The sequence below is a fragment of the Papio anubis genome, chromosome 17, assembly GCF_008728515.1.
Source record: "Papio anubis isolate 15944 chromosome 17, Panubis1.0, whole genome shotgun sequence".
Classification (NCBI taxonomy): domain Eukaryota; kingdom Metazoa; phylum Chordata; class Mammalia; order Primates; family Cercopithecidae; genus Papio; species Papio anubis.
In genome coordinates this window covers 2,715,584-2,742,588 of record NC_044992.1, presented here as the reverse complement: position 1 = coordinate 2,742,588, position 27,005 = coordinate 2,715,584, and the positions used below count along the sequence as shown (strand labels likewise).

The 27,005-nt window shown below is 44.9% G+C and overlaps 1 protein-coding gene across 11 annotated transcripts in view; it reads right to left on the bottom strand.

Moving 5' to 3' along the window:
* The window catches only part of RAP1GAP2 (RAP1 GTPase activating protein 2), a 270,089-nt gene that overhangs the window by 41,710 nt on the left and 201,374 nt on the right, over positions 1 to 27,005 (bottom strand). For all 11 annotated transcript variants that reach the window (XR_002517930.2, XR_002517931.2, XM_017950250.3 and 8 more), the window contains 4 exons: positions 15,259 to 15,337; positions 14,398 to 14,451; positions 10,274 to 10,357; positions 3,612 to 3,712 (listed from right to left, as the gene is read on the bottom strand). Coding sequence is in view for 9 of the 11 variants with exons in the window: in XM_017950250.3 (XP_017805739.1) it covers positions 3,612 to 3,712; positions 10,274 to 10,357; positions 14,398 to 14,451; positions 15,259 to 15,337 (318 nt within the window). In the remaining 2 variants the exon portion in view is untranslated. The remainder of the gene's footprint in view (positions 1 to 3,611; positions 3,713 to 10,273; positions 10,358 to 14,397; positions 14,452 to 15,258; positions 15,338 to 27,005) is intronic.

Here is a 27,005-nt window from a genome sequence, read left to right as displayed (position 1 = left end):
TATATAGGAAGGAAACTCATCCATCCATAATCCCAAACAAATGCCCGTTCCCGGTGCCAATGGCCCCCAAGCCTGGGCGCAGGCCTTTCTTTGCTCTCTGCAAGGCCATGTCCAAGTCCTCTGCCCAGAGCTAGGGCAACCGGCCATCCTGTTCGCTGGTGGGGAGCCCAATAGAGGAGCATCTGGAGTCAGCCAGAAGAGGCGGCAGATGCTCAACTTCTGCCCAGCTAGTCCCTAAGATAGAGGCCCAACCACCGCAGCACCCAGCCTGGGAGTATCCAGGGAAGTCCGTTCTCTGGCTCTCTCCTCACAGGCAAGAAAGAAAGGCACTAAGGAACTGGGTGGGCTTCCAGGAGCTGTCCCTTCTGCCTTTATACACACGGCTGCCAGCCTTGATCAGTCTTCAGCAGATGCAGTTTCCTTTAAGAAAATGAGGTTGGGCGCGGTGGCTCAAGCCTGTAATCCCAGCACTTTGGCAGGCCGAGACGGGCGGATCACGAGGTCAGGAGATCGAGACCATCCTGGCTAACACAGTGAAACCCCGTCTCTACTAAAAAATACAAAAAACTAGCCAGGCGAGGTGATGGGCGCCTGTAGTCCCAGCTACTCGGGAGGCTGAGGCAGGACAATGGCGTGAACCCGGGAGGCGGAGCTTGCAGTGAGCTGAGATCCGGCCACTGCACTCCAGCCCGGGTGACAAAGCGAGACTCCGTCTCAAAAAAAAAAAAAAAGAAAAGAAAAAAAAAGAAAATGAAATAAGATGGACCTGGAATCTCAGCACCCCCAACACTACAATCAAGCCAGAAAATGTGTCCAGCCTGGCATGGCAGAAAGGATGCTGGACAAGGGGTCAGGAGCTCCAGGTTCTAGACCTGCTTCTGCCACTAAATCAGCACATGATCGTGGACAATTCGTTTAGTCTCTCTAGGCCTCCATAAAATAAAGGGATAGAATTTCATATCTCTGAGGACCTTCTGGGCTTTAATATACTGTATTTCACCTATTCTAAGGACCACGTTTTGTTTTGGTTTGAGTCCAATGTTCACTCTATCATCCACGGTGGAGTGCAATGGTATAATCACAGCTCACTGCAGCCTCAACCTCATGGGCTCATGTGATCCTCCCCACCTCAGCCTCCCAAGTAGCCGGGACCACAGGAGCACACCATAACAGTCGGCTAATTTTTTGTTTTTTGTGTTTTTTTTGAGACAGAATCTCGCTCTGTCGCCCAGGTTGGAGTGCAGTGGCACGATCTCGGCTCACCGCAAGCTCCACCTCCCGGGTTCACACCATTCTCCTGCCTCAGCCTCCCGAGTAGCTGAAACTACAGGTGCTCGCCACCATGCCTGGCTAATTTTTTGTATTTTTAGTAGAGACGGGGTTTCACCGTGTTAGCCAGGATGGTCTCGATCTCCTGAACTCGTGATCCGCCCACCTTGGCCTCTCAGAGTGCTGGGATTACAGGCGTGAGCCACTGTGCCTGGCCCTAATTTTTATAATTTTTCATATTTTTGTAGTGACAGGGTCTCATCATATTGCCCAGGCTGGTCCCAAACTTCTGGGCTCAGGTGATCCACCTGTCTCGGCCTCCCAAAGTGCTGAGATTACAGGTGTGACCCACCATCCCTGGTCATTTTTTCACATTTTGTCACAGGATGTGTCTTATAATGATAGCATCTCAAAGTCAATGAAAGATAGCAAAATAAGAACAATAACAATAACGACGACCAGTGCATGGCACTTGCTTAAGTGTTTGGTGAGCAGTATCTTATCTTAATTCCCCCCAAAACCTTGTACAGCTGACACTCTTTATCTCCCTTTTTTTTTTTTTTTTTTTTTTGAGACGGAGTCTCCCTTTGTTGCCCAGGCTGGAATGCAGTGGTGCAATCTTGGCTCACTGCAACCTCTGCCTTTTAGGTTCAAGAGATTCTCCTGCCTCAGCCTCCAGAGTAGCTGGGACTACAGGTGCACGCTACCACACCCAGCTAGTGTGTGTGTGTGTGTGTGTGTGTGTTTTGTATTTTTAGTAGAGACGGGGTTTCACCATATTGGCCAGGCTGGTCTTGAACTCCTGACCTCGTGATCCACCTGCCTCAGCCTCCCAAAGTGCTGGGATTACAGGCGTGAGCCACTGCACCCGGCCCTTTATCTCCCTTTTTACAGTGAGGAAACTGAAGCTTGTAGAGGTTACATCACTTATCCAAAGTCACAGAGCTCATAAGTGGTGGAGCGGGGGTTTTATCCGGGGTGTGACTGACTCCAGACAGCCAAGATGACCTTGAGGGAGGGAGAAGATGGAGGAACAGAGGAAAGGAAAAAGGAGGAGGAAGGATAGAGAAGGAAGCAGAGGAAGAAAGCGATTAGTGAACCTCTGCTGCATGCCAGGCTCTGGGTTAGGTATTTTCACACCCAATGTGAGGAGTTCATGTCAATCTGGCTGCTGCAGTGAGGCATTCTGGGCCCCAGAGCCATGTGCCAGCCACCAAGGACAAAATAGGCTGGCCACATCTGGACTAATCCCAAATGTGGCCTTGGCCAAGGAAAATCAAGGGTCAGAGTTTTCCAAGCAATGGCCCCAGTGTTCTATCTTACTGCCCACTTAAAAAAACATAGACTGGGCCAGGCGCAATGGCTCACGCCTGTCATCCCAGCACTTTGGGAGGCCGAGGCGGGCAGATTATGAGGTTAGAAGATCGAGACCATCCTGACCAACATGGTGAAACTCCGTCTCTACTAAAAATACAAAAATTAGCCGGGCGTGGTGGCAGGCGCCTGTAATCCCAGCTACTTGGGAGGCTGATGCAGGAGAATAACTTGGACCCAGGAGACAAAGGTTGCAGTGAGCCAAGATCACACCGCTGAGCTCCAGCCTGGCGACAGAGCATGACTCCGTCTCAAAAAAAAAAAAGCAGGCCGGGCACAGTGGCTCACGCCTGTAATCCCAGCACTTTAGGAGGCCAAAGCAGGCAGATCACGAGGTCAAGAGATCGAGACCATCCTGGCTAACATGGTGAAACGCCGTCTCTACTAAAAATACAAAAAACTAGCTGGGCATGGTGGCAGGCGCCTGTAGTCCCAGCTACTCGAGAGGCTGAGGCAGGAGAATGGCGTGAACCCAGGAGGCGGAGGTTGCAGTGAGCTGAGATCGTGCCACTGCACTCCAGCCTGGGTGATAAAGTGAGACTCCATCTCAAAGAAAAAAAAAAGCATAGACAAAGCAAGATTCTGTCTCCAAAAATAAAAAAATAAAAAATAAAACAAAACAGGTCATTTCCCCCCAAAACTGCACGGGGCTCCCTTTCCCACACGCCTGGCAGGTGAGTGACAGGGAAGGTGGATTCCTCCCATTCTCAGTCTGGGCCAAAGGTAAGTAGGAAGGCAAGTATGGGGCCAAACGTGAATGCCTTCAGGGAAATTTGCCACACTGGATCACTCCTTGGACCCCTGATTCCTTAGGAATGCAGTGAGCGATCAGATCCTGGAAAGCCATCCCTCATTTCTTCTGTTTTTAACTTTCACATGTGCTTCCTGAGGACTGAGCTGTCTGCCCCTTGCCCTTCCTCTAGTGCCCTTGTTGATGGAAATGGAGCCGTCACTTGGCTAAAACCCACCCTTTGAAATCCTGCAGTGTGATCGTGTCCCCCAGCAGGTCCAAGAACTCCTTAAAAGCTGGGCTCTCCTCATTGTTCCCAAATAGCTCCTCCTCCAGGGTCTGAAAGAGAAACAGGAATAAGGGCAGGAATTAGAAAAATCCTTTGTGATGCTAAAGGAAGGAGTATGGTTGCCCAGACACCTGGTCCCTTTCTTCATCTCTCCCTATCTCCCAGCACATCCACCGTAGCTGCCCTCGGTGGGACTGGGGCAGAGGAAGGAGAGACTGGTGGAGACTCACTCGCAGCACTTTGGGAGACCGAGGTGGGTGGATCACTTGAGGTCAGGAATTCGAGACCAGCCTGGCCAACATGGTGAAACCCCGTCTCTACTAAAAATACAAAAAGTAACTGGGCATGGTGGTGGGTGCCTGTAATCCCAGCTACTCAGCAGACTGAGACAGGAGAATTGCTTGAGCCTGGGAAGCAGAGGTTGCAGTGAGCCAAGATCATGCCATTGCACTCCAGTCTGGGTGACAGAGTGAGACTCTGTCTCAAAAAAAAAAGAAAGGAAAATATAAAGAACTCTCAAAACTCTAAAGTAATCAAAACCACAATGATATACCACTTCCCACCTACTAGGGCGGCCACGATGAAAAATAAAGGCAATAAAAGGTAATAACAAGTGTTGGTGAGGGTGTGGAGAAACCAGAACCATCACACGCTGCTGCTGAAAATGGAAAATGACACAGCCACTGTGGAAAGCAGTCCGGCAGTTCCTCAAAAGGCTAAATGCAGAGTCACCATATGACTTGGCAACTTCACTCCCTGGCATACACTGAAGGCTAAACACAGTCACCATAGGATCTGGCGACTTCACTCCCGGGCATATACCAAAGGCTAAACGCAGAGTCACCATATGACTCGGCAACTTCACTCCCGGGCATATACCAAAGGCTAACCACAGAGTCACCATAGGATCCGCAACTTCACTCCCGAGCATATACCGAAGGCTAAACACAGAGGCACTATAGGATCCAGGCATATACCGAAGGCTAAACAGAGAGTCACCATAGGATCCAGGCATATACCAAAGGCTAAACACAGAGGCACTATAGGATCCAGGCATATACCGAAGGCTAAACACAGAGTCACCGTAGGATCCAGGCATATACCGAAGGCTAAACACAGAGTCACCATAGGATCCGGCAACTTCACTCCCAGGCATATACTGAAGGCGAAACGCAAAGTTACCATATGATCCAGAAACTTCTCTCTGAGGTATATACCAAAGGCTAACCACAGAGTTACCATATGATTTGGCAACTTTGCTCTCAGGCATATACGAAAAGCTAAACGCAGAGTTACCATATGATCCAGAAACTTCACTGAGGTATACACCAAAGGCTAACCACAGAGTCACCATAGGATCCAGAAACTTCACTCTGAGGTATATACCAAACTTGTACATGAGGTATAAACCAAAGTTGCCGGATCTGGCAACTTTACTCTCAGGTATATACCACAGAGAAATGAAAACATGTCCATGTCCACAGAAAATGTATACATGAATATCAATAGCAGCACTATTCGTAATAGCCCTAAAGGAGAAAGAACCCAAAAGTCCTTCCGAGGAATAGATAGACAAAATGTGGACTATCCACACAAAGGAATATTATCTGGCCATAAACAAGGAACAATGTGCTGATACATACTACGACCTGGATAAACCCTGAAAACACTATGCTGAGTGAAAGAAACCAGACACAAAAGGCCATATATTATGATTCCATTTATAAAAGGTCTAGAATAGGCAAATCCGTAGAGACAGAAATTAGATTAGGGTTGGCAGGAGCTAAAGGAAAGGGGGATGGGGAGTGACTGCTGGTGAGTGTGGGGTTTCTTTTGGGGGTGATGAAAATGTTCTGTAGTGAGGACAGGTGCACAATTCTGTGGTTACACTACAAACCACTGAATTGTATACTTTATTGAGATATAAATTACATAACATTATGAATTATATGGTATGAGAATTATGCTGATGTGCTCAATAAAGCTGTTATTTTAAAAAATATTTTTAATTCAACAGTTAAAAAAAATCCAATTAGAAAATAGTCAAAAGACATGAAAACGGCCAGGTGCGGTGGCTCACACCTGTAATTCCAGCACTATGGGAGGCCAAGGCAGGCAGATCACTTGAGGTCCAGAGTTCGAAACCAGCCTGGCCAACATGGCGAAACTTCGTCTCTACTAAAAATGCAAAAATCAGCTGGGCATGGTGGCATGTGCCTGTAGTCCCAGCTACCTGGGAGGCTGAGGTGGGAGGATCACTGGAACCTGGGAGGCAGAGGTTGCAATGAGCCGAGATCGCACCACTGCACTCCAGCCTGGGTGACAGAGTGAGACCCTGTCTCAAAAAAAAAAAAAAAAAGACATGAACAGGCATTTCCCCTGAGAGGATATATAGATGGCAAATAAGCACATGAAAAGATGTCCAACATCATTAGCCATTCGAGAAATGCAAATTAAAACCATAAGGTGATATCGCTACACAACTATCAGAATGGTTAAAATAAAAAATAGTCACACCACCAAATGCTGGCAAGGTTATAGAGAAACTGGATCACTTGTACATTGCTGGTGAGAAGAACCACTCTAGAAAACAGTTTGGTAGTTTCTTTTTTTTTTTTTTTGAGATGGAGTCTTTTTGAGACAGAGTCTCGCTCTGTCGCCCAGGCTGGAGTGCAATGGCACAATCTCGGCTCACAGCAACCTCCACCTCCTGTGTTCAAGCAATTCTCCTGCCTCAGCCTCCCGAGTAGCTGGGACTACAGGTGCCCACCATCACGCCTGGCTGATTTATTTTTGTATTTTTAGGAGAGACGGGGTTTCACCGTGTTAGCCAGGATGGTCTCAATCTCCTGCCCTCATGATCCACCCGCCTCCGCCTCCCAAAGTGCTGGGATTACAGGCGTGAGCCACTTCGCCCAGCTGGCAGTTTCTTACAAAACTAAACACATAATTATCATACAACACAGCAGCTGTATTCCTAAGCATTTATCCCAGAGAAATGAAAACTTATGTTCACGCAAAAACCTACATACAGATGTTCACAGCAACTTTATTCATAATAGCCAAAAATGGCTTTCAGTGGGTGATGGTTACACACAAACTGTGGTACAGTTATAATACCATGGAATACTACTCAGCAACGAAAAAGAACACAGTATTGATACACCCAAGAACCTGGATTCATCTTGCTGACTGGAAAAAAGCCAACGTCAAATGGTTATATACTATATGACTCCATTTATATATCGTTTTTGAAATAACAATGTTTTAGAAATCGGAGAACAGATGAGCGGTTGTCAGGGGTTACGGACCAGAGCTAGGAGACTGATGTCCACATCCTGGTTGCAGTATTGTGCTATCATGTTGTAAGACATTACTTTGGGGGGAAAGTAGGTAAAGGGTACATGAGATCTCATTGTATTATGTTTTACAACTCTATGTGAATCTATAAATACCTAAAGATAAAAAGGTTAGTAATTTTTTTTTTTTTTTTTGAGATGGAGTTTCGCTCTTGTTGCTCTGGGTGGAGTGCAATGGCACAATCTCGGCTCACTGCAACCTCTGCCTACCAGGTTCAAGCGATTCTCCTGCCTTAGACTCCCAAGTAGCTGGAACTATAGATGCCCACCACCACACCTGACTAATTTTGTTGAAAACAGTAGCGAGCTCTGCAAACAGTAACAGGCTTCAAACACGGCCTGATCAACAGGCTCTACCCACAGTGGCAGGATCTGCAAACATGCACAGGCTGCCGTGAAGAGCTGCAGATGATACAAAAACACTGTAGCCTACCCAATCACTTCAACAGAATGTCTTCAGAAGGTAATTGTAACAATAACAACAACAAAAAGCAGACCTCAGGCCCCATGCCTTCAACAGGTAACAGAATCTGGTAGATTTCAATAATTTTATTTTGCTTTTTATAGTATTTCTTTTAGAATTACCTTCATTTCATGATAAATGATACTGATTTTCCAGTTAGAGGAGTGATATAAAATTTCCTTTAAAAATAAATGTACGTGGCTGGGCGCGGTGGCTCACACTTGTAATACCAGCACTTTGGGAGGCCGAGGTGGGTGGATCACCTGAGGTCGGGAGTTCGAGACCAGCCTGACCAACATGGTGAAACCCCGTCTCTATTACAAATACAAAATTATCCAGGTGTGGTGGCAGCTGCCTGTAATCCCGGGCTACTCGGGGGACTGAGGCAGAAGAATCGCTTGAACTCGGGAGGCGGAGGTTGCAGTGAGCCAAGATTGCGCCATTGCACTCCAGTTTAGGCAATGAGAGCAAAACTCCATCTCAAAAAAATAAAAGTAAAAATAAAAAGTAAATGCACGGAAGTTTTAAAAAAACATTCTGAAGAAAATATTCAGTTAACAGTATAGGTGTGATAAAGATCTTAACAGTGGCATAGGGTGAAACAAATGCTATGATACGGATCCTGGATATGGTCTGTGAATGTCTGAAGGCTGGGAAACTCTGCACTCTAGAAGGGGTCAACTAACTGCAGCCCAGGGGCCGAGTCTGGTCTGCTGCCTGTGTTTATCGATAAAGTTTTATTGGAACGCAGACAGGCCAACTCATTTATCTATTGTCTATTGCTACTTCTGCACCAGCAAGGCAAAGGTGAGCGGCTGTCACAGAGACTCCAAGGCCCATGAAATCTAAAATATTTACTCTCTGGCCCTTTACCCAAACAAGTTTGCCAATCCCTGATCTATAGCATGCTGTGAAGTTGTCACAACTCTAGCCGCATGTCCTACTTGCCCCAGGACATGAGGCCAGAGTGTGGAAGAGCAGCTGCCTCCAGGCAACCTACATCTCTCACTAGAAAAACAATCCAGTGTGTGCTCTGGGACACACACTTCTCTTGCAGGATTCACATCCAGCCTGAGAGTAGCCTTGTCATTACTTTGATACTGGCCTTGAGCTTGACCACGCACTCAGGGAGGGGTCTTAGGCATCGCCGTATCCCCCAGAGTGCACGGCACAGTGCACAGCAAACACAAGAGTTAGGTGAAGCTCATTTCTATCCGGAGACCAGCATAGGGCTTGGAGGCAACAAATGTTCATATTAAATGTCCCCCAGAGGCAGGTGTGCAAAACAACAATCTGCCTAGGTTCTTTAAAAAAAAAAAAAATTATCTTCTTGGCTTTTTCCCCCACAGCAGCATCAGGCACATAAACAATACACAGACTCCCTCTCCGAGATGGATGGCTCATGTTCAGTAATTATAACTTTGCTGGAACATTGGATTATAATCACCTCACAAGCTCTGCTTTGGTAAATTTCACCAGCAAAGAACTTTCATTAGGGGGTTTTATTAGCAAAGCTATATAAAATAAAAATGTAATATGTGAAAATGATTATAGTAGCTACCTGAATAATCTCCCTTAAATTATAAGATTCATCAGCGTTAGTCTTGCAGATCCTAAACTCTTCATCTAATTAGAATATTTTTAAGCAAACGCATGTCTCTTAAGGTCCAGTATCTCTAAATGAGAACATCAGGTGTCGTCTAACCAAGAAAGATATCATCATGCAAAAAAAAAAAAAAAAATAGAGATAACATCAGAAGATATTGCCATTAGTAGGGCCGACATTTTTATTCATTCATTAATTCACATAACAATGGAGTGTATTTATATGAAGGTGTATTTATAGGCGAGGCTCTTAGATGATACAAAGATGAAATGGGCGTGGAACTTTCCTCTCAAAGAGCCTCGATGAGGAAACCGTGTGTTCAGTTAACCCCTCTACTTGGGATGTTAATAAATGTTCGTGGTAGGAAAGAGGTAGGGAAGACGGGAAGTTTATGTAAGTACGGAAACCACTAAGTTCAACAAAGTTATAAATTGTCCTTTACCTTGAGGGTTCTTAAAGCCTTTAAAAGGTCCCCACACAAGTGACAATGCCTCCCCAGGTCATTTGCTCACGGAGTACACCATTAGACCAGCATTCATGGAACACACTTTGAGAAACATGATTCCGGCCAGTTAACTCCAAAGCAACGTGTGAGTGCTACCAAAGACAGAGGCTGAGCAGTGGTGTGCTGGCAAATTTTGAGTCACTGGCTCTCCAAAGGAGGAAGATAGAAACCCTGGTGTTTGCCAATTTCCATAGAGTAAATACTTCCACCACGGTTGACTTCAAGCTGCCAACATGACGTCATGGAACAGTGTCGTGAAGAGACGCACCCACCTATTCATCACATCACTCAAGTTCGGGGAGAAAAAGTTCATTCCCACTGGGGAGAAATTTGGGCAAGGAGAGAGCAGCCTATGCTCCTCCATTCCCTCGACCTAGTCTGGTTTTTCTTATAACCAGCAGCCCATAAATACATATAAGCCAAGGCAGCCGGGAAGAATGAGAATTTGCTATACGAAAAAAACGACATCACTGTGTAAGGACGTGCAGGCCTTTTTGTAAGAAGTAGCCTTGCTGGAAAGTTCTGCCACCTCCAGTCTAATTCATACCTTAAATGGGACCGTTGTATTCCAAATGCTTAAGAACGCAGGTCAGGGCTCCCGCGTTCAGGGTGGGGATAAAAAGAGTCCTAAGTGAGAAACCACGGGATACGGTCACCGGTATGGACGGTGTTGCTTACCTGCCTGGCTTTTTGATAAATGACTCCGAATTTGAATGTGTTGTTGACTTCATGCTCATCGTAGGACACAATCATCTGGGAGGCCTGGAAAATGTGGCAAGAAAAAAAATCAACATTGGTTCAATTCGGAAGCAAGAGAGAAAGCACATGGGAGGAGAAGCACCCATTTGGGTAGAGAATGTGTCCCCGGGTATGAAACCTCCACATACACGGAGGGAAAGAAATAGTAAGGAGACAGTCAGGCGGCAGTTCCAGAGTCAGCTAGCTTCTAGAACTTGGGCTTCTCCAGTAGGAACCAAACCGCTGTATCGCTCATTCCACTCCCGCCCAGATGTGCCAGCCAAAGCTCGGGGGCACATGTGTCCAGCAGTTTATTTGACCCCTGTGTTGAATCTGTGGTGTCAAAAGTGAAGCCAGAACCCCGAAACTGGTCAGCAAGGATAACTGTAGGCCTAATTCCACCTCCAACCAGCAGCGCGATTCTCAGCAAGTCACCGCTCCCGACCACACGTCAATCCCCTCCGCATGAAATGAGAGGTCTCTGAGGAGAACACGCTAAGGAGGAACATACCCCAGTACAATAGGCAAAGAAGGAATGTTTACAACCTGACTCCTGCCCTGTCTCATTTTCCATCACGCATCACAGAGGTGATGACTGAGATCAGAAAAATTAAACTCCAGGTATTTTGGGGGTTTTTTTGTTCGTTTGTTTTTGAGATGGAGTCTCGCTCTGTCTCCCAGGCTGGAGTGCAGTGGCGTGGTCTCGGCTCACTGCAACCTCCGCCTCCCGGGTTCAAGCGAGTCTCCTGCCTCAGCCTCCCGAGTAGTTGCGATTACAGGTCCCCACCATCACGCCGGCTAATTTTTGTATTTTTAGTAGAGACAGGGTTTCACCGTGTTGGCCAGGCTGGTCTCGAACTCCTGACCTCGTGATCCGCCCACCTCGGCCTCCCAAAGTGCTGAGGTTACAGGCGTGAGCTACCATGCCCAGCCTAAACTTCAGCTTTGAATCCACTGTTTTTACCTATGTAGCTTTGAGTGAGCTGCTTCTCTGGAGCTCAGTTTCCTTTTTTTTTTTTTTTTTTTTTGAGACAGAGTCTTGCTCTGTCGCCCAGGCTGGAGTGCAGTGGCCGGATCTCAGCTCACTGCAAGCTCTGCCTCCCGGGTTTACACCATTCTCCTGCCTCAGCCTCCTGAGTAGCTGGGACTACAGATGCCCGCCATCTCGCCCGGCTAGTTTTTTTTGTATTTTTAGTAGAGACGGGATTTCACCGTGTTCGCCAGGATGGTCTCGATCTCCTGACCTTGTGATCCGCCCGTCTCGGCCTCCCAAAGTGCTGGGATTACAGGCTTGAGCCACCGCGCCCGGCAGTTTCCTCTTCTGTTAAATGCAGATGTGTGGTTATGAAGATTCAACAAGAAAGAACTGAGTACAGAGCAGCTAGCATCACCATCATCATCAACAGCTCTATGACCCTCCAGAAATATCAGAGCTGAACCAGCTTATTGGGGAAGAAAGGATTTGGGAGTGTTGGGATAATCTCAGCAATAAAAAGGAGGGATTCTCAGTGTGGAGACTTGAAACTTGAAGGTCCCTTCCAACTTTTACATTAAAAATAAAAAGACAAGAAAATTGAGTATCATTTTTCACCTGTGCAAGGAATACTAATGGATCGTCTTAAAACTGGTCTAGGAAAACAACCTTGGTGGGTGTTATGGACAATTAACTGTTAAAATTATTTTAAGTTATCTGTGTTTAGCAGAGTACTTTCAACTTGAGTGATCTGAGCTGAATTTGAAGACTATTAAGTTATGTTTGGAAGTTTTAACTTCAATGAAGTAATTATTTGCTACGAAAGACACAAACATTACATTACTGAACAAAGATGGTGCAATATCTTTGTTGTTGTTTTGTTTTGTTTTTTATGAGGCTCCCGAGAATCAACCCAACTAACGCATTTCAATTCACTTGAATGAGAAACATGTTTAGTATCAAAAGAGCCCAAGAAGGCACTGGGGTGAAAGGTTCAATCTCAGAGTTTGGTCCATTACCGTGGTGTGCTTTCTGGTCACTTTGCACAATGTCGATTTGAAGTACAGTGGTGACAACATGAAATGTGACGTTTGGAAAAAAAAAAAAAAAAAAGGAGGGATTCAACCACACGTTATGCGAGAGGAAGAACACACCAGGAACAACTTATTGGCTGGAATCTGTGGCCTGTGTGAAGTTGCCACACACTGTGTATCTCTGGGAGGCTCTCAGCTGTCAGCTGTCTGGGGAAACGGACGCTTCGCAGCTCCCCCCGCGAGGGCGCTTGGAGCCTCCCTCCACTCCTGCCTGGGTGAGTCACAGGGGAGGAACAGCTGCCCTGCCAGGGAGAGGCACCAGGCCATGGAGAACTTCCAAAGGACATTCTAAACTCTGCAAATTTTAAAAACACACACATGTGCGCATCTCAGCCAGATGTACATCCCAGCTGGACTCAGCAGTCCTTCAAATATAGAAAACATGAAAATACAGCTGCTCTTCCATTACTACCAAGGCCCGAGGCTTTCCAAGCGATAGAGAGAACTGGGCAAATAAACACCATTGGTTCTCTCGGTGGCTATGAGTTGACAACCAAAATTCCCAAACCTGTAGTTAAGTTAGACCTTTATGATGGGGTTTTAATGTTTGGTTAAACCCCACTCATTCAGTTGTCATTATAAAGGGGAGGTCAGTCTCAATGAGAGAAAATGTTCAATGAAGTGTAGCATGCTCCCGGTATCAACAGATGCTAAAATAGCGCAACAGAGGCACGTGGAAGATGAAAGGCTCTGTGCAGGAGAGGACTCCGCCATTCGCTCAGCCCCTGCAGATGGATACATGGCTGCTTCTGAGAGTGACATGCCAATCATGAACACTGAAAGCATTTGTTCCAGCCAGGCGCGGTGGCGCACGCCTGTCATCCCAGCACTTTGGGAGGCTGAGGAGGGTAGATCACCTGAGGTCAGTTCGAGACCATCCTGGCCAACGTGGTGAAATACCTGTCTCTACTAAAAATACAAAAATTAGCCGGGCATGGTGGCGGGCACCTCCAGTCCCAGCTACTTGGGAGGCTGAGGCAGGAGAATCGCTTGAACCCGGGAGGTGGAGGTTGCAGTGAGCCGAGATTACACCACTGCACTCCAGCCTGGGTGACAGAGCAAGGCTCTGTCTCAAAAAAAAAAAAAAAAAAGGTGTTTGTTCCAGGGGATTCTGGATGTCTCCGCTGGGACGGGGCCTCTCTTCCTCACCGGACATTTCATCTCATGGGTCCTGGTTGTCAGAGTCAGGACTCAGAGGATAGACAGAGCCGGCCCCAGCAGCCCTCACCTGCTGCAGCGTGACCCACGGCAGAAGTTCAGAAGCACGGCTCTGCTTCCATTTTCCCTCTCCAGAGCCTGCCGGCCCATGAAGAGGCAGCCGATGCACAGGCTCTTTTCCTGTGGCCAATTTCAAGCAATTCACTGTCCGTGGGGGACGTAAGTCCTCTCATGCCACAATTATTCTTCAGTGGGTTTATTATTATTGCTTCTCTTCCCACTCACATTCCCATATGACAACTGGGGTCAATATCAGACCAATGCAAAGGAAACTGATATCAGAAAACCAGCCTGTTTATAAATGAAGGCAGCAGAGGCTCATACGGCCTGAGAGCTGCAGTAACACGGGCAATGCGGGGGGCAGCTGTCTGGCCTTTCTCTTCTTTGTGAGTGTCTGCCTGCTGTACTTCCCGCCCCTCTGGGACAGCAGACTGGATCTGCACCAGCCGCCAGCTACAGAGTCACGACCCCTGCAGCACTGGCCTCAGGGAGGTACCACTGAGGTGTGCTGGAGAAGCTACAACGCTGCTACCCTCTGTCACCTTCACAGCAGCCTGGGGACCAACTCAACTGGGCTGGAGACCTGGGCATGGCTGAGGATGGGTTCCCAGTGGACCAGCTTGTGAAGGGGTGGGCAGGGAGAGAGGGAGACCTGGAAGCTTATCATGGAGACCCCATGAAACCCCACTACGATGCAGAGAACTCCCCAAAAAGCCACAGGTCTGCAAATCCTCGCCAAGCGGCAGGGCCCCTGTGCTGGGAGGCATGAAGGTCCTCACCTTGGGGTACAGGACAGGGTTGAATCTCAGTCCCACTGCATCATCACAGAAAGCCTGAAAGGGAGAAGAACACGGAGGTCAGGGATGACATCTGTAGGGACATCCGGGCTCCTCTGCCCACTGGGACAACGCAGCATGGGAGGGCGAGGCACGTGGGTCAGGAGGCCTGGGCTGGGATTCTTCTGCTGCTCACTAACACGTGCCCAGGCAAGTCGACTACCCTTTCCGGGGTTTGCTGATAAAGTGTGGGAACGGATTAGACAGAGCCTGAGGCTCATCTCCGTTCTGGCCTGAAGACAAGGCCAAAAACTATCCAGCCCACGACTGCCACCAAACGTATCTAGCACAATTCTGTGACATTCCTGCTCCCAGAGTGAGGGTCCAACCAACCCAGCTATCTCGCTCACCCCACTTTGCTAACTCAGTTCCCAGGTTCGCAGGCTCCTCACTCAAGGGGGTGCTCAATCTGGATCATCCTTCAGCCCAACTCAGGCCTCTACTCTGCTGTGAAGGCTCCTCTGGCCACCCCGCCCCCACCCCTCCACGGACATCCTACGGTGCTCAGCACATCCGGCCCCGTCTTTCTACTTCTCTCACCTCCCAAACTAGCTGTTCATGGAGGATACTGTTTCTAAGCAGCCTCCGCAACAAGGATGAGCTATGGAGGATGTAGGAAAGACAGAGGCATCTACCCACAGCCCTCCCGGACCCCCATCAGTGCAGTCAAGGGCCAAAGAGTAAAGCGGCCACCCCTTCCCTAAGGGCTGAGCCTACCCAGGATACGCCTGCACCCCACTCCAGAGGCCAGCCCTGGGCTGAGAGAGGAAGCTGCCTTCTCTCACAGGTTGGTTGGTTTCTCACCTTTGCAATCTGAGGGACACTGGGAAGCTTGCTCAGTCCAGCCAAGGGGATCCGCTCATGCACCGTCTTCAGTTTGGACCTGCACAAGACGGGAGAGAAAAGGACATCCCTAAGAAACAGTCAGTGAAGGCATGGGGGATCAAGCCTGTCATCTCAGTACTTTGGGAAGCCAAGGAAGGCGGATCACTTGAGGTCAGGAGTTTGAGACCAGCCCGTCCAACGTGGTGAAACCCCATCTCCACTAAAAATACAAAAAAAATTAGCCAGGCGTGGTGGCGGATGCCTGTAAATCCCAGCTACTTGGGAGACTGAGGCAGGAGAATCGCTTGAACCCGGGAGACAGAGGTTGCAATGAGTCGAGATTGCACCACTGCACTCCAGCCTGGGCAACAAGAGTGAGACTCCATCTCAAAAAAAGAAGAAAAGAAAAGAAATGGTCAATGAGGAAGGTGGCTGAGATCGCAGCACACAGGACACTGGCTTCAGGACTCTCTGAGGCCAGATCGGCCTCAGATGAGCCAACCACACACTGGGCACCACACTCGCATGGTGTGAAAACGGAATCCCACTTAGGTATGGCTGGGGAGGCAGCTACGTAAAGAACGCACCTGGCTGGGGGCAGTGGCTCACGCCTGGAATCCAAGCACTTTGGGAGGCCAAAAAGGGTGGATCAGGAGGTCAGGAGTTCGAGACCAGCCAGATCAATATGGTGAAACCCCATCTCTACTAAAAATACAAAAATTAGCTGGGCATGGTGGTGGGTGCCTGTAATCCCAGCTACTTGGGAGGCTGAGGCAGGAGAATCACTTGAACCTGGGAAGTGGGGGTTGCAGTGAGCCAAGATCATGCCATTGTCCTCCAGCCTGGGCAACAGAGCAAGACTCTGTCTCAAAAAAAAAAAAAAAAAAAAAAAATGCCTGATACATCTGTCTGCCACTGAAATACGGGAAATGCAAATAAGGTCGCCATTATTTTTTGGTTTGTTTGTAGGTTTTTGCGTTCTCCCAAAGAACTGAGCACAGCTTCTGGATATATTTGGGTTCTGTCATGAAATTAAACCTTTATGAAAAGAAAACCTAGTATTTCAAAATCTGGGTTTACTCAAAATCTAAGTGGGATGAAATCTGCTTCATAACAGGATTCACCATGAGAGTCTAAATTTAGCCTGATCCCCTGATTCATTTAGCACATTATGAAAATGCTGGATTTTACTGAATGCTTTTCTGCATCTGAGGAGATAACCATATGGTTTTTAATCTGTTGACCTGGTGAATTACATTTCTGTTGAGCCATTTTTTGATTCCATGGGTAAAAGTCCACTTACTTCTGACATATTATTTTTAATATCCTGAATTTTTTTTATTTTTTATTTTTATTTATTTATTATTTGAGACAGAGTTTCGCTCTCATTGCCCAGGCTGGAGTGCAATGGCGCGAACTTGGCTCACTGCAACCTCTGCCTCCCAGTTTCAAGAGATTCTCCTGCCTTAGGCTCCCAAGTAGCTGGGATTACAGGTGCCCGTCACCATGGCTGGCTAATTTTTTATATTTTTAGTAGAGACAGGGTTTCACTATGTTGGCCTGGCTGGTCTCGAACTCCTGACCTCAGGTGATCCACCCGCCTCCGCCTCCCAAAGGGCTGGGATTACAGGGGTGAGCCACGGTACCCGGCCGAATTCCATTTATTAATACAGCAGTCCCCCTTATCCACGGTTTTGCTTCCCCCAGTTTCAGTAACCTGCGGTCGACCACGGCCAAAAAAATATTAAATGGAAAATTCCAGAAATAATTCATAAGTTTTCAATTTTGTGCTCTCCTGAATAGCATGATGAAATCTTCCACCATCCCAGTCCATCCACCTGGGATGTGAATTCTCCCTCTGTCCAGCGTATCCACGCCCTACACGCTCCCTACCCATCGGTCACTTAGCGGCCATCTCAGTGATCGGATGGACCGTTGCAGTATCTCACTGCCTGTGTTCAAGTCACCCTCACCCTTATCATACTAATAATGGCCCCAAAGTGCGAGGCCCATGAGTGATGCTGGCACTTCGTATATGACAAAGAGAAATTGTTAAGTGCCTCCTTTAAGTCGAAAGGTGAAAGTTCTTAATTAGGAAAGAAAATTCTATGCTAAGGTTGCTGAGATCCATGGTACGGACGAAATTGTGAAGAAGGAAAAAGAAAATTATTGCTAGTTTTGCTGTTGCACCTCAAACTGCAAAAGCTATGGCCACAGTGCATAAATGCTTAGTTAAGATGAAAAAAGGATGACATGTGTGGGCGAAAGATATAAACAGAGGTGTTTCTGTTGATGGCAATCAGGTTTGGGACTATATGACATTTCGGGCATCCACTGGGGGTCTTAGAATATTTCCCCCACGAATATGATGAGACTACTGCATTTTATTTAGATTTTCACAGCTCTGTTCAAAAGCAACACCGGCCTATTTTTTATTTTCTTGTGTTTTCCTTTCCAGGTTTTGATATCAAAGTGTTATTCCAGTCTTATAAAAATGCTAGGTAGCTTCTTATCCTTTTTTTTTTTTTTTTTTTTTAAGACGGAGTCTCGCTCTGTTGCCCAGGCTGGAGCACAGTGGTGCATCTCGGCTCACTGCAACCTCCACCTCCCGGGTTCAAGCAATTCTCCTGCCTCAGCCTCCTGAGTAGCTGGGATTACAGGCGTGCACCACCACGTCCAGCTAATTTTCATATTTTTAATAGAGACGAGGTTTCCCCATGTTGGCCAGGCTGGTCTCGAGCTCCTGACTTCAAGTGATCCACCCACCTCGGCCTCCCCACGTGCTGGGATTACAGACATGAGCCACCACGCCCAGCCTGATCCTTTTAAATAGTTTAAATGAGATTTTCTCATTCCTTAAAGGTTTGCTAAAACTAGTCTGTGACATCTCTAGGCCTGCTGTTTTTATAGGAGGATACTTTTGGGTACTAATTCAAATTCTTCAGTGGTAAATGTTTAGGTTTTCTACTCCTTATTGAGTCAGTTTTGGTAATTTATATTTTTATATAAAAGCATTAAGCACATTGGTATAAAGTTGTTTTTGGTATTCTCTGAAGACTTCATCTCTGTCTGTAATCGTCCTCACCTTTACTGCTGCAATACTATTTGTATCTTTTCTTTCTTTCTTCTTCTTCTTTTTTTTTTTTTTTTTTCAGATGGAGTTTCATTCTTGTCGCCCAGGCTGGAGTGCAACGGCGCGATCTCAGCTCACTGCAACCTCCGCCTCCCAGGTTCAAGTGATTCTCCTGCCTCAGCCTCCCGAGTAGCTGGGATTACAGATGCCTGACTAATTCTGTTGTATTTTTAGTAGAGACGGGGTTTCACCATGCTGGCCAGGCTGGTCTCAAACTCCTGACCTCACATGGTCCACCTGCCTCGGCCTCCCAAAGTGCTGGGATTACAGGCGTGAGCCACTGTGCCCGGCCTGTTAGTATCTTTTCCTTGTTTTCCCTTATCAGTTTTAGCTGGAGGTTTATCGATCTTATTAGTCTTTTCAAAGAGATACCTTTTGGGTTTTTTCTTTTGCCATCTCTATCCTTTTTTATTTTTGCTTCCTACTTCACTAGTCTGTTCTCATCTTTTTTACTTCCTTCCTTCTATTTTCTTCAGAGTTTTTCTACTACTCTTTTTCCAACTTCCTGACCTACATACTTACTCATTTAATCTTTTTTTAAAGTGCATTTAGAACTATACATCTCTCTAAATACCACTTTAACTGCAGCTCACACAATTTGATACATAGTATTTTCACTGTCATGTAGTTCTAAATATTTTGTCAGTTCTTTTGTGATCTCCTCTTTAGTCCATTAGTTATGTTTTTAAAGTTTTTAACTTTCCAAATATGAGATTTTTTTCCTCTCCAGTATTTAAATTGTTGATAATTTGTCTTATATTCAAGGAACATAATCTAAATGATATTATTTGAAATGTGTTGACTTTAATACATGGACTTTTACTTTTTCCCACTCCACACGAGCTTGAAAAACTGTATTTTCTCTTTTGTTAAGAGCAGGAATACACGTTAGCCAAGATCGAATTTGTTAACTGTGTCGTTCAAGTCTTCCATAACCTCACAATTTTTTGCCTGCTCGATCCACTGGTTTCTCAGCAACGTCGTCAAAATCTCCCACTATACCTGAGTATCTGGCTACTTCTCCTTCTATTTCTCTCCGTTTTGCTTTTTAAAATTCAAGACCATGTTATTAAGCACAAGCTCATGACTGTTAGATATTCTGGGTGGACAGAGCATGTTCACAGAACATCTGGGTGATGAAGAACAGGACGTGCCCTCTTTATTATCACATAAGCCAAGGCCTCTGGGGGACCTAGAAAAAGGACTCTTTCCCTGCCTGGTTTCTGAACAAATTCAAAAGCAAAGAAACAACCACACAGTAAGGTGTTCGGAGTCAAAATCACTACCATGTGGGAGCACACAGCTTAGAGTGAAGATGAAACGGGTCTAACTAAATACCGGAATCAGCCCAACTTACCCACCCAGTCACAGGCAGTGCTGGCCAGGGGCAAGCCCCCTCCCATGAGGCTGCTGGGTGAGACTTACTGCACAGAAGACCACCCTCAGGGCAGCTCGGTCCAAGAGGAAAAGGGGGAAGGAACACAGCTACACATGTGAGTTCCTGCTCCCAAACACGCCCATCAAAGAGGGCAAAGACAGCCCGGGTGTTACACGGAAGTATTCCCTCTATGCCACAGGAAACATCAGGAGTGGGGAAGAAGAATTCCACGTTACAAACGAGTACATCATCCCTAGTCTTTTTGTCCTGAAAATCTATTTTGTCTGATATTACTATTGCTACGCCAACTTTCATAGTATTTTTCAGCATATCTTTTTCCATCCCTTTATTTTAAATCTGTCCACACCATTTTTCTTTAGGTATGTCTCTTATAAGTAGAATATAGCTATATTTTTAATTCAATCTGATAGGCTGGTATTGTAATAGGCTAATTTAATCTATTTATACTTATTGCAATTACTATCATATTTGAAATTTTTTTTTTTTTTTTTTTTTTTTTTGAGACGGAGTCTTGCTCTGTCACCCAGGCTAGAATAGAGTGGCACGATTTCGGCTCATAGAAACCTCCGCCTCCCATGTTCAAGCAATTCTCCTGCCTCAGCCTCCAGAGTAGCTGGGATTAGAGGCACATGCCACCATGCCCAGCTAATTTTTTGTATTTGTAGTAGAAACGGGGTTTCGCCATGTTGGCCAGGCTAGTCGCAAACTCCTGATCTCAGGTGATCCACCCACCTTGGCCTCCCAAAGTGCTGGGATTACAGGCATGAACCACCATGACTGGCCTGAAATTATTTCTAAACCATCATTTTATATTTTTCATTCCCTGTGTTTTCTTTCCTTTTTTTTCTCTTCCTTTCCTACCTACAATTGAATTTTTTTTTTGCTTTCTTTTTGTTAATCCTCTTTTTATTTCCTACTAATTTGCTATAGACTGTATTTCTGTATCTTCCAATACATCTATTTATATTTTTTTCATCAAACTCTTAAGATTGTATTCTCTCTCCTAAGGGGCATAAATAAGAAACAACAGAGTATACTTTTATCCACTGAACATTTTTTTCCTTCCCATTGTCCTTGCTACTTCTGTTTATAAATTTAGTTCAAGCCTCCTTTTAAACATGCAAAAAAAAAAAAAAACCACTTTTTACCATCAGTAATTAAATTTATCAACATACTTTATCTATTTCTTGTCACTTTCTAATTAAATCTTTTCTGGTTTTTCTTTTCTTCTGACTGAAGTATATCCTTCAGTAATTCTTTCAGAAAGAGCCCGAGTGGGACACTCCCTTCATTTTTTTATGTCTGAAAGCAGTTTTACTTTGTCTTTGGCTTTTCTAGGTATAGAATTTTAGGTTGAGGGTTATTTTCCTTCTTTCTTTTTTTAAACACTTGAAAGATATTGCCCCATTGTCTTTAACAACTATCATGGATAAGGAGAAATCTATTCTCAGCCTAGTTCTCATTAGATCATAGATTATCTTGCCTGTATCTTCAGACAGCTTTTAAAATTTTTTTAAATGTTTAAAATCTTTTATTTCTGATGTTTCCGTTCAACATGTCTGGAAGTATTGTTTTGTTTTTAAATCACTTTCAGTAGCATGGTGTGTGCTTTCTTCAATTCTGAAACATTCTCAGCTAATACTCTTTTGGATATTTGTTCACTAGTCTATTCTTTCCTTCTAGAATATCTTTGAGACAAATGCTGGGGCCTCCCAGTCTATTATCCACATATCTTCTTTTTCATATACTTCATCTCTCGATCTGTGCTGAGTTCTGCAGGAATTCCTTGGGTCTATCTTCCAATTCATAAATTCATTATTTAAACAGACTAGATTTTATCCCATGTGTTAAGTTTATTTCTACAATTATTTCTTGAGTTCCCAACAATTTTACTGTCTTCCTTTTGTTTGTTGAGACGGAGTCTTGCTCTTGTCGCCGAGGCTGGAGTGCAGCGGTGTGATCTCGGCTCACTGCAACCTCCACCTCCCAGGTTCAAGTGATTCTCCTACCTCAGCCTCCTGTGTAGCTGGGATTACAGGCACCCGCCACCACATCTGGCTAGTTTTTATATATTTAGTAGAGACAGGCTTTTGCCATGCTGTCCAGCCTGGTCTCAAACTCCTGAACTCAGGTGATCCACCTGCCTTGGCCACCCAAAGTGCTGGGATTACAGGCATGAGCCATTGCGCCCAGCCTGTTTTACTTTTACAACCATGAGTTCTTGATTCATTTATCTGCAAAACAATTTATGAACCATTTTACGGATGCTATTCGTTCTTTATCTTATTAAGATCTTAAATATATTTAAGTCATTTTGAAAGTGGACCATTATTTGAATTTCATCTGCAGTAAATTCATCTCCCACTTGTTGGCGTTTTTGAATGCCTTCCTGGGTTTTCCCCAGGTGTTTTGGAATTTTCCACCTCCTTTCCTGTACTCGCAGTGCAGACCACCTTGGTTCAGTCCCCATCATGGCTGGTGCTTAGCACAGCTCTAGCGGCCTTTGCATCAGGCAGTCTTGGTGGTCTGGATCATCACCTGTGATCATCACCTGGCTCATCACAGCAGCCTCCTGACTCACCTTCCTGCTTCTGGCCTTGCCTTTCCTCTATGCCATTCTTCTTATTCTAGCCAGAGTGGTCATTCTCTTTTATTTCCTTTTTTTGGGAGATGGAGTCTCGCTCTGTCGTCCAGGCTGGAGTGCAGTGGCACTATCTCGGTTCACTGCAACCTCCTCCTACCGCGTTCAAGCAATTCTCCTGCCCCAGTCTCCCGAGTAGCTGGGATTACAGGCGCCTGCGACCATGCCTGGCTAATTTTTGTATTTTTAGCAGAGACAGGGTTTCACCATGTTGGCCAGGCTGGTCTCGAACTCCTGACCTCATGATCCACCTGCCTCGGCCTCCCAAAGTGCTGGGATGACAGGCGTGAGCCACCGTGCCCAGCGCCAGGGTGATCATTCTACTGTGCAAATCTGATCATGACCTTCTCCCTTCAGTACCTCTCCTATGACTCTTAGGATAAAATCCGAGCTCCTAAACATCATCGGTATAGGATCTAGCCTTTTCTTACTTCTCTAGCATCATTTATCAACCCTACATACACTCAGACACACCCTCCACATTCCCTTCAGTTCTCCCTCACCACCTACGCCTCGCATCACTCTCACTAGCCTATAGTGATCCATGTTCCTAAGAAGATGAGTAAGACCGAGAACAGAAACAAGAATCTCTAAAATGCAGTGCATTTAGACTGAATGCCTTCTATGGGCAAGTCACAAGAACTCATTCCTCACAGTGTCTCTACAACTAGACAAAGTCTGGCATATATGAAGCCTTGGATAAACAAACACTGAATGAATTTCCTAATATTAACCATCCTGCATTCGTAAAATAACTCTTTCTTGGCTATAGTGAATTATTCTTCATAATCTACTTAGATTTGAGCTTCTGAGACTGGTATTTTATTTAGAACATTGATTTCTATATTCATAAGGAATACTGGCCCCTACCTCTTCGTTTTTGTATCTCATTTCACTGATTTTTTTCAAAAAGATCTTTTTTTTTTTTTTTTTTTTTTTGAGAAGGGGTTTCACTGTTGTTGCCCAGGCTGGAGTGCAATGGCACGATCTTGGCACACTGCGATTACAGGTGTGCACCACAAAGTCCAGCTAATTTTTTTGTATTATTAGTAGAGACAGGGTTTCACCATGTTGGCCAGGCTGGTCATGAACTCCTGACCTCAGGTGATCTGCTCACCTTGGCCTCCCAAAGTGCTGGGATTACAGGCGTGAGCCACTGCGCCCGGCCCATAAAGATCTTTTAAGCATTATTAAATTAATTGGGAAGCTTTCCATATTTTTCTTTTTTTCTTTTCTCTGGAACAGTTTAAATAACATAAAATCTGTTCCTTTAAAGTTTAAAACACCTTCCTGCAAGGCCATCTAGATGTAGAAACATTTGAAGAGATAATTCTTTAAGAAATTTTTCAATTTCTTCCCCAGTTACTGGTTTGTTCAGGTTTCTTTTTTTACCTCATCTTAAGTTACGTCTGGCAAACTTTCCTAGAAAGGCATCTGTTTCAAATAAAATTTCAAATAAAATTAGAAACAGAAGCAATTTAATAGCATGAGTTGAACACAGCATCCATTAGTAATCATTTAATCTCCACATCTGTGGTCATGCATCTTTTTATGACTAATTTTGTATATTCTCTTCTCATCTATATTTGACTAGCTAGTTACCTATCTTATTGCTTCTTCCAAAAGAAACCTAGGTGTATCAAGTCTCAAATTCTTTTTATTTCTAGTTTATTTATTTCTGCTTTAATCTTTGTGAATTCCTTCCTCTGGCTTTCTTTCGGTAACAATATTGGTAATAATAATAATAATAGCCACCATTACTGAGCAGCTGCAACATGCCAGGTCCTCACTCACCAGGACACGTAAGCACTCAATAATTTCAAGGTACATGTTCCCATCATCATTTCACAGAGGAGGAAAATGAGACATGGAGAAGACGCTAACAATAATAACAACTCGTGAATACCATTCTTATTTCTATTTTACTGTGTTGTTATTATTTTTATTTTTGTAAAGATGAGGTCCATTCTATTGTCCAGGCTGGTCTAGAACTCCTGGACCCAAGTGACCCTCCTGCCTCAGCCTCCCGAAATGCTTGGATTACAAGCCTGAGCCAACACGCCCGGTAGTTTTTTTCCTATTTAATAGGAAACCATTTAAGGTAATGAATTTTCTTCTGAGGATTGCTTTGAATACAACCCAAAGGTTTTAAGTATAATCTTATAAATGTCATTACTTTATAAATACTCTGTAACTGCAGCTTCTATTCCCTTTGGCCTAAAAGCTACTTAAGAGGCCGGGCGCGGTGGCTCAAGCCTGTAATCCCAGCACTTTGGGAGGCTGAGGCGGGCGGATCACGAGGTTAGGAGATCGAGACCATCCTGGCTAACACAGTGAAACCCCGTCTCTACTAAAAAAGACAAAAAAATTAGCCGGGCGTGGTGGCGGGCACCTGTAGTCCCAGCTACTTGGGAGGCTGAGGCAGGAGAATGGCGTGAACCCAGGAGGTGGAGCTTGCAGTGAGCTGAGATCGCGCCACTGCACTCCAGCCTGGGCGGCAGAGCGAGACTCCATCTCCCAAAAAAAAAAAAAAAACAAAAACAAAAAAACAGCTCCTTAAGAAAGTATTGGGACTGTTTACTTCTGAGTGGTTTAGTGGGTTTAGTGGGTTGTTAAAAATCATTATTTTGTTATTAATTGCTAGTTTTATCATCAAATTGAAGGTGAATACATCCAGCTGAGAGTTTGCTCTTTGAAATGTATTTAGGTTTACTTCATGGTTCAAAAGTTCCTAAATATAGCTGCTATCAATAATTACCTACAAGTAAGTTAGTTACATAGGTTGACCAATTGATTGATTGATTGATTTAATTTATTTATTTAAAAATAGGATTTTGTTCTGTCACCCAGGCTGTAGTGCAGTGGCACAATCATGGCTCATTGTAGCCTCTACCTCCCAGGCTCAGGCAATCCTCCTGCCTCAGCCTCCTGAATAGCTGGGACCACAGGTGTGTGCCACTTCACCCAGCTAATTTTTTTTTTTTTTTTTAAGAGATGGGATCTCCCTATGTTGCCCAGGCTGGTCTTAAACTCTTGGGTTGAAGTGATCCTCCCACCTCAGCCCCTAACCCAAAGTGCTAGGATTATAGGCGTGAGCCAGTGTGCCTAGCCAAGATTTTTAAAAATAGAATCTTAAATAACAGCCCAATTTTAAAAGAAGCAAAGCTTATAAACAGACAGTTCACAGCAAATAAATAGAAGCGGTTCTTAAATATATGAAGAGACGTCCAGCATGATTCATATTAAGATTATAAATTTAAGCAACACTAAATACTATTCTCATCTATCAGATTGGCAAAAATCCAAGTGTTTGACAATACATTCTACTGAAGAGGCTTTGGAATAAAAAGCACTTTGATACATTGCTGGTGAAAGTTCGAATTTAGATAGCCCCTACAAAGGGTAATTTAACATTATCTATCAAAATACAAATGCAGTTATGTTTTAACCTAGCTATCTCATCTGAGAAACCATCATAATCCATAAAAACTGATGTCTGCACAAGGTTATTCATTTAATCATTACCGTGTTACCAAAATATTGGCAATGGTCATTAACAAGGGATGTATTATTATTATTGTTATTATTATTATTTTTTTTTTGGAGACAGAGTCTCGCTCTGTCGCCCAGGCTGGAGTGTAGTGGCGCCATCTCAGCTCACTGCAATCTTCGTCTCCTGGGTTCAAGTGATTCTCCTGCCTCAGCCTCCCAAGTAGCTAGGGTTATAGGTACACATAACCATGCCCAGCTAATTTTTCAATTTTTAGTACAGATAGGGTTTTGCCATGTTAGCCAGGCTGGTCTTGAACTCCTGACCTCAGATGATCCATCTGCCTCGGCCTCCCAAAGTGCTGAGATTACTTACAGGTATGAGCCACCATGCCTGGCCCAGGGGATGTATTAAATAAATTATTTCACATCCATGCAATGGAATAGTATGCAGCAGTAAAATACATTAAGACATTCTCTATATGCTAATATGGAAAAATCTGTAAGATATATTGTTAAGAGAAGCAAGTTACAGAATTCTATTGAATCATATGGAAATAAGGAAAGAAATAAGAAACTATATGTTTAGGCCACATGCAGTGACTCACGCCTGTAATCCCAGCGCTTTGGGAGGCAGAGGCGGGCGGATCACCTGAGGTCAGGAGTTCGGGATAAGCCTGGCAAACATGGTGAAATCCCGTCTCTACTGAAAACACAAAAAAATTAGCCAGCCGTGGTGGTATGCACCTGTAGTCCCAGCTACTTGGGAGGCAGAGGCAGGACAATCGCTTGAACTGGGAGGCAGAGGTTGCAAAAAGCCAAGATTGCGCCACTGCACTCCATCCTGGGCAACACAGAGAGACTCCATCTCAAAAAAAAAAAATACACACACACATATTTACGTATCTTATTTATTTATTTAGTGTGTGTGTTTCAAATGGTTGGGTTGGAGCCTGGAAGTCTAGGTTTTGGTTTTTGTTTCTTGAGTTTGTTTGTTTGTTTTTGCTTTACTTTGTTTTAAAGATCCAAAATGATTCTGATGTAGCAGGTCCACAGAAAACTAC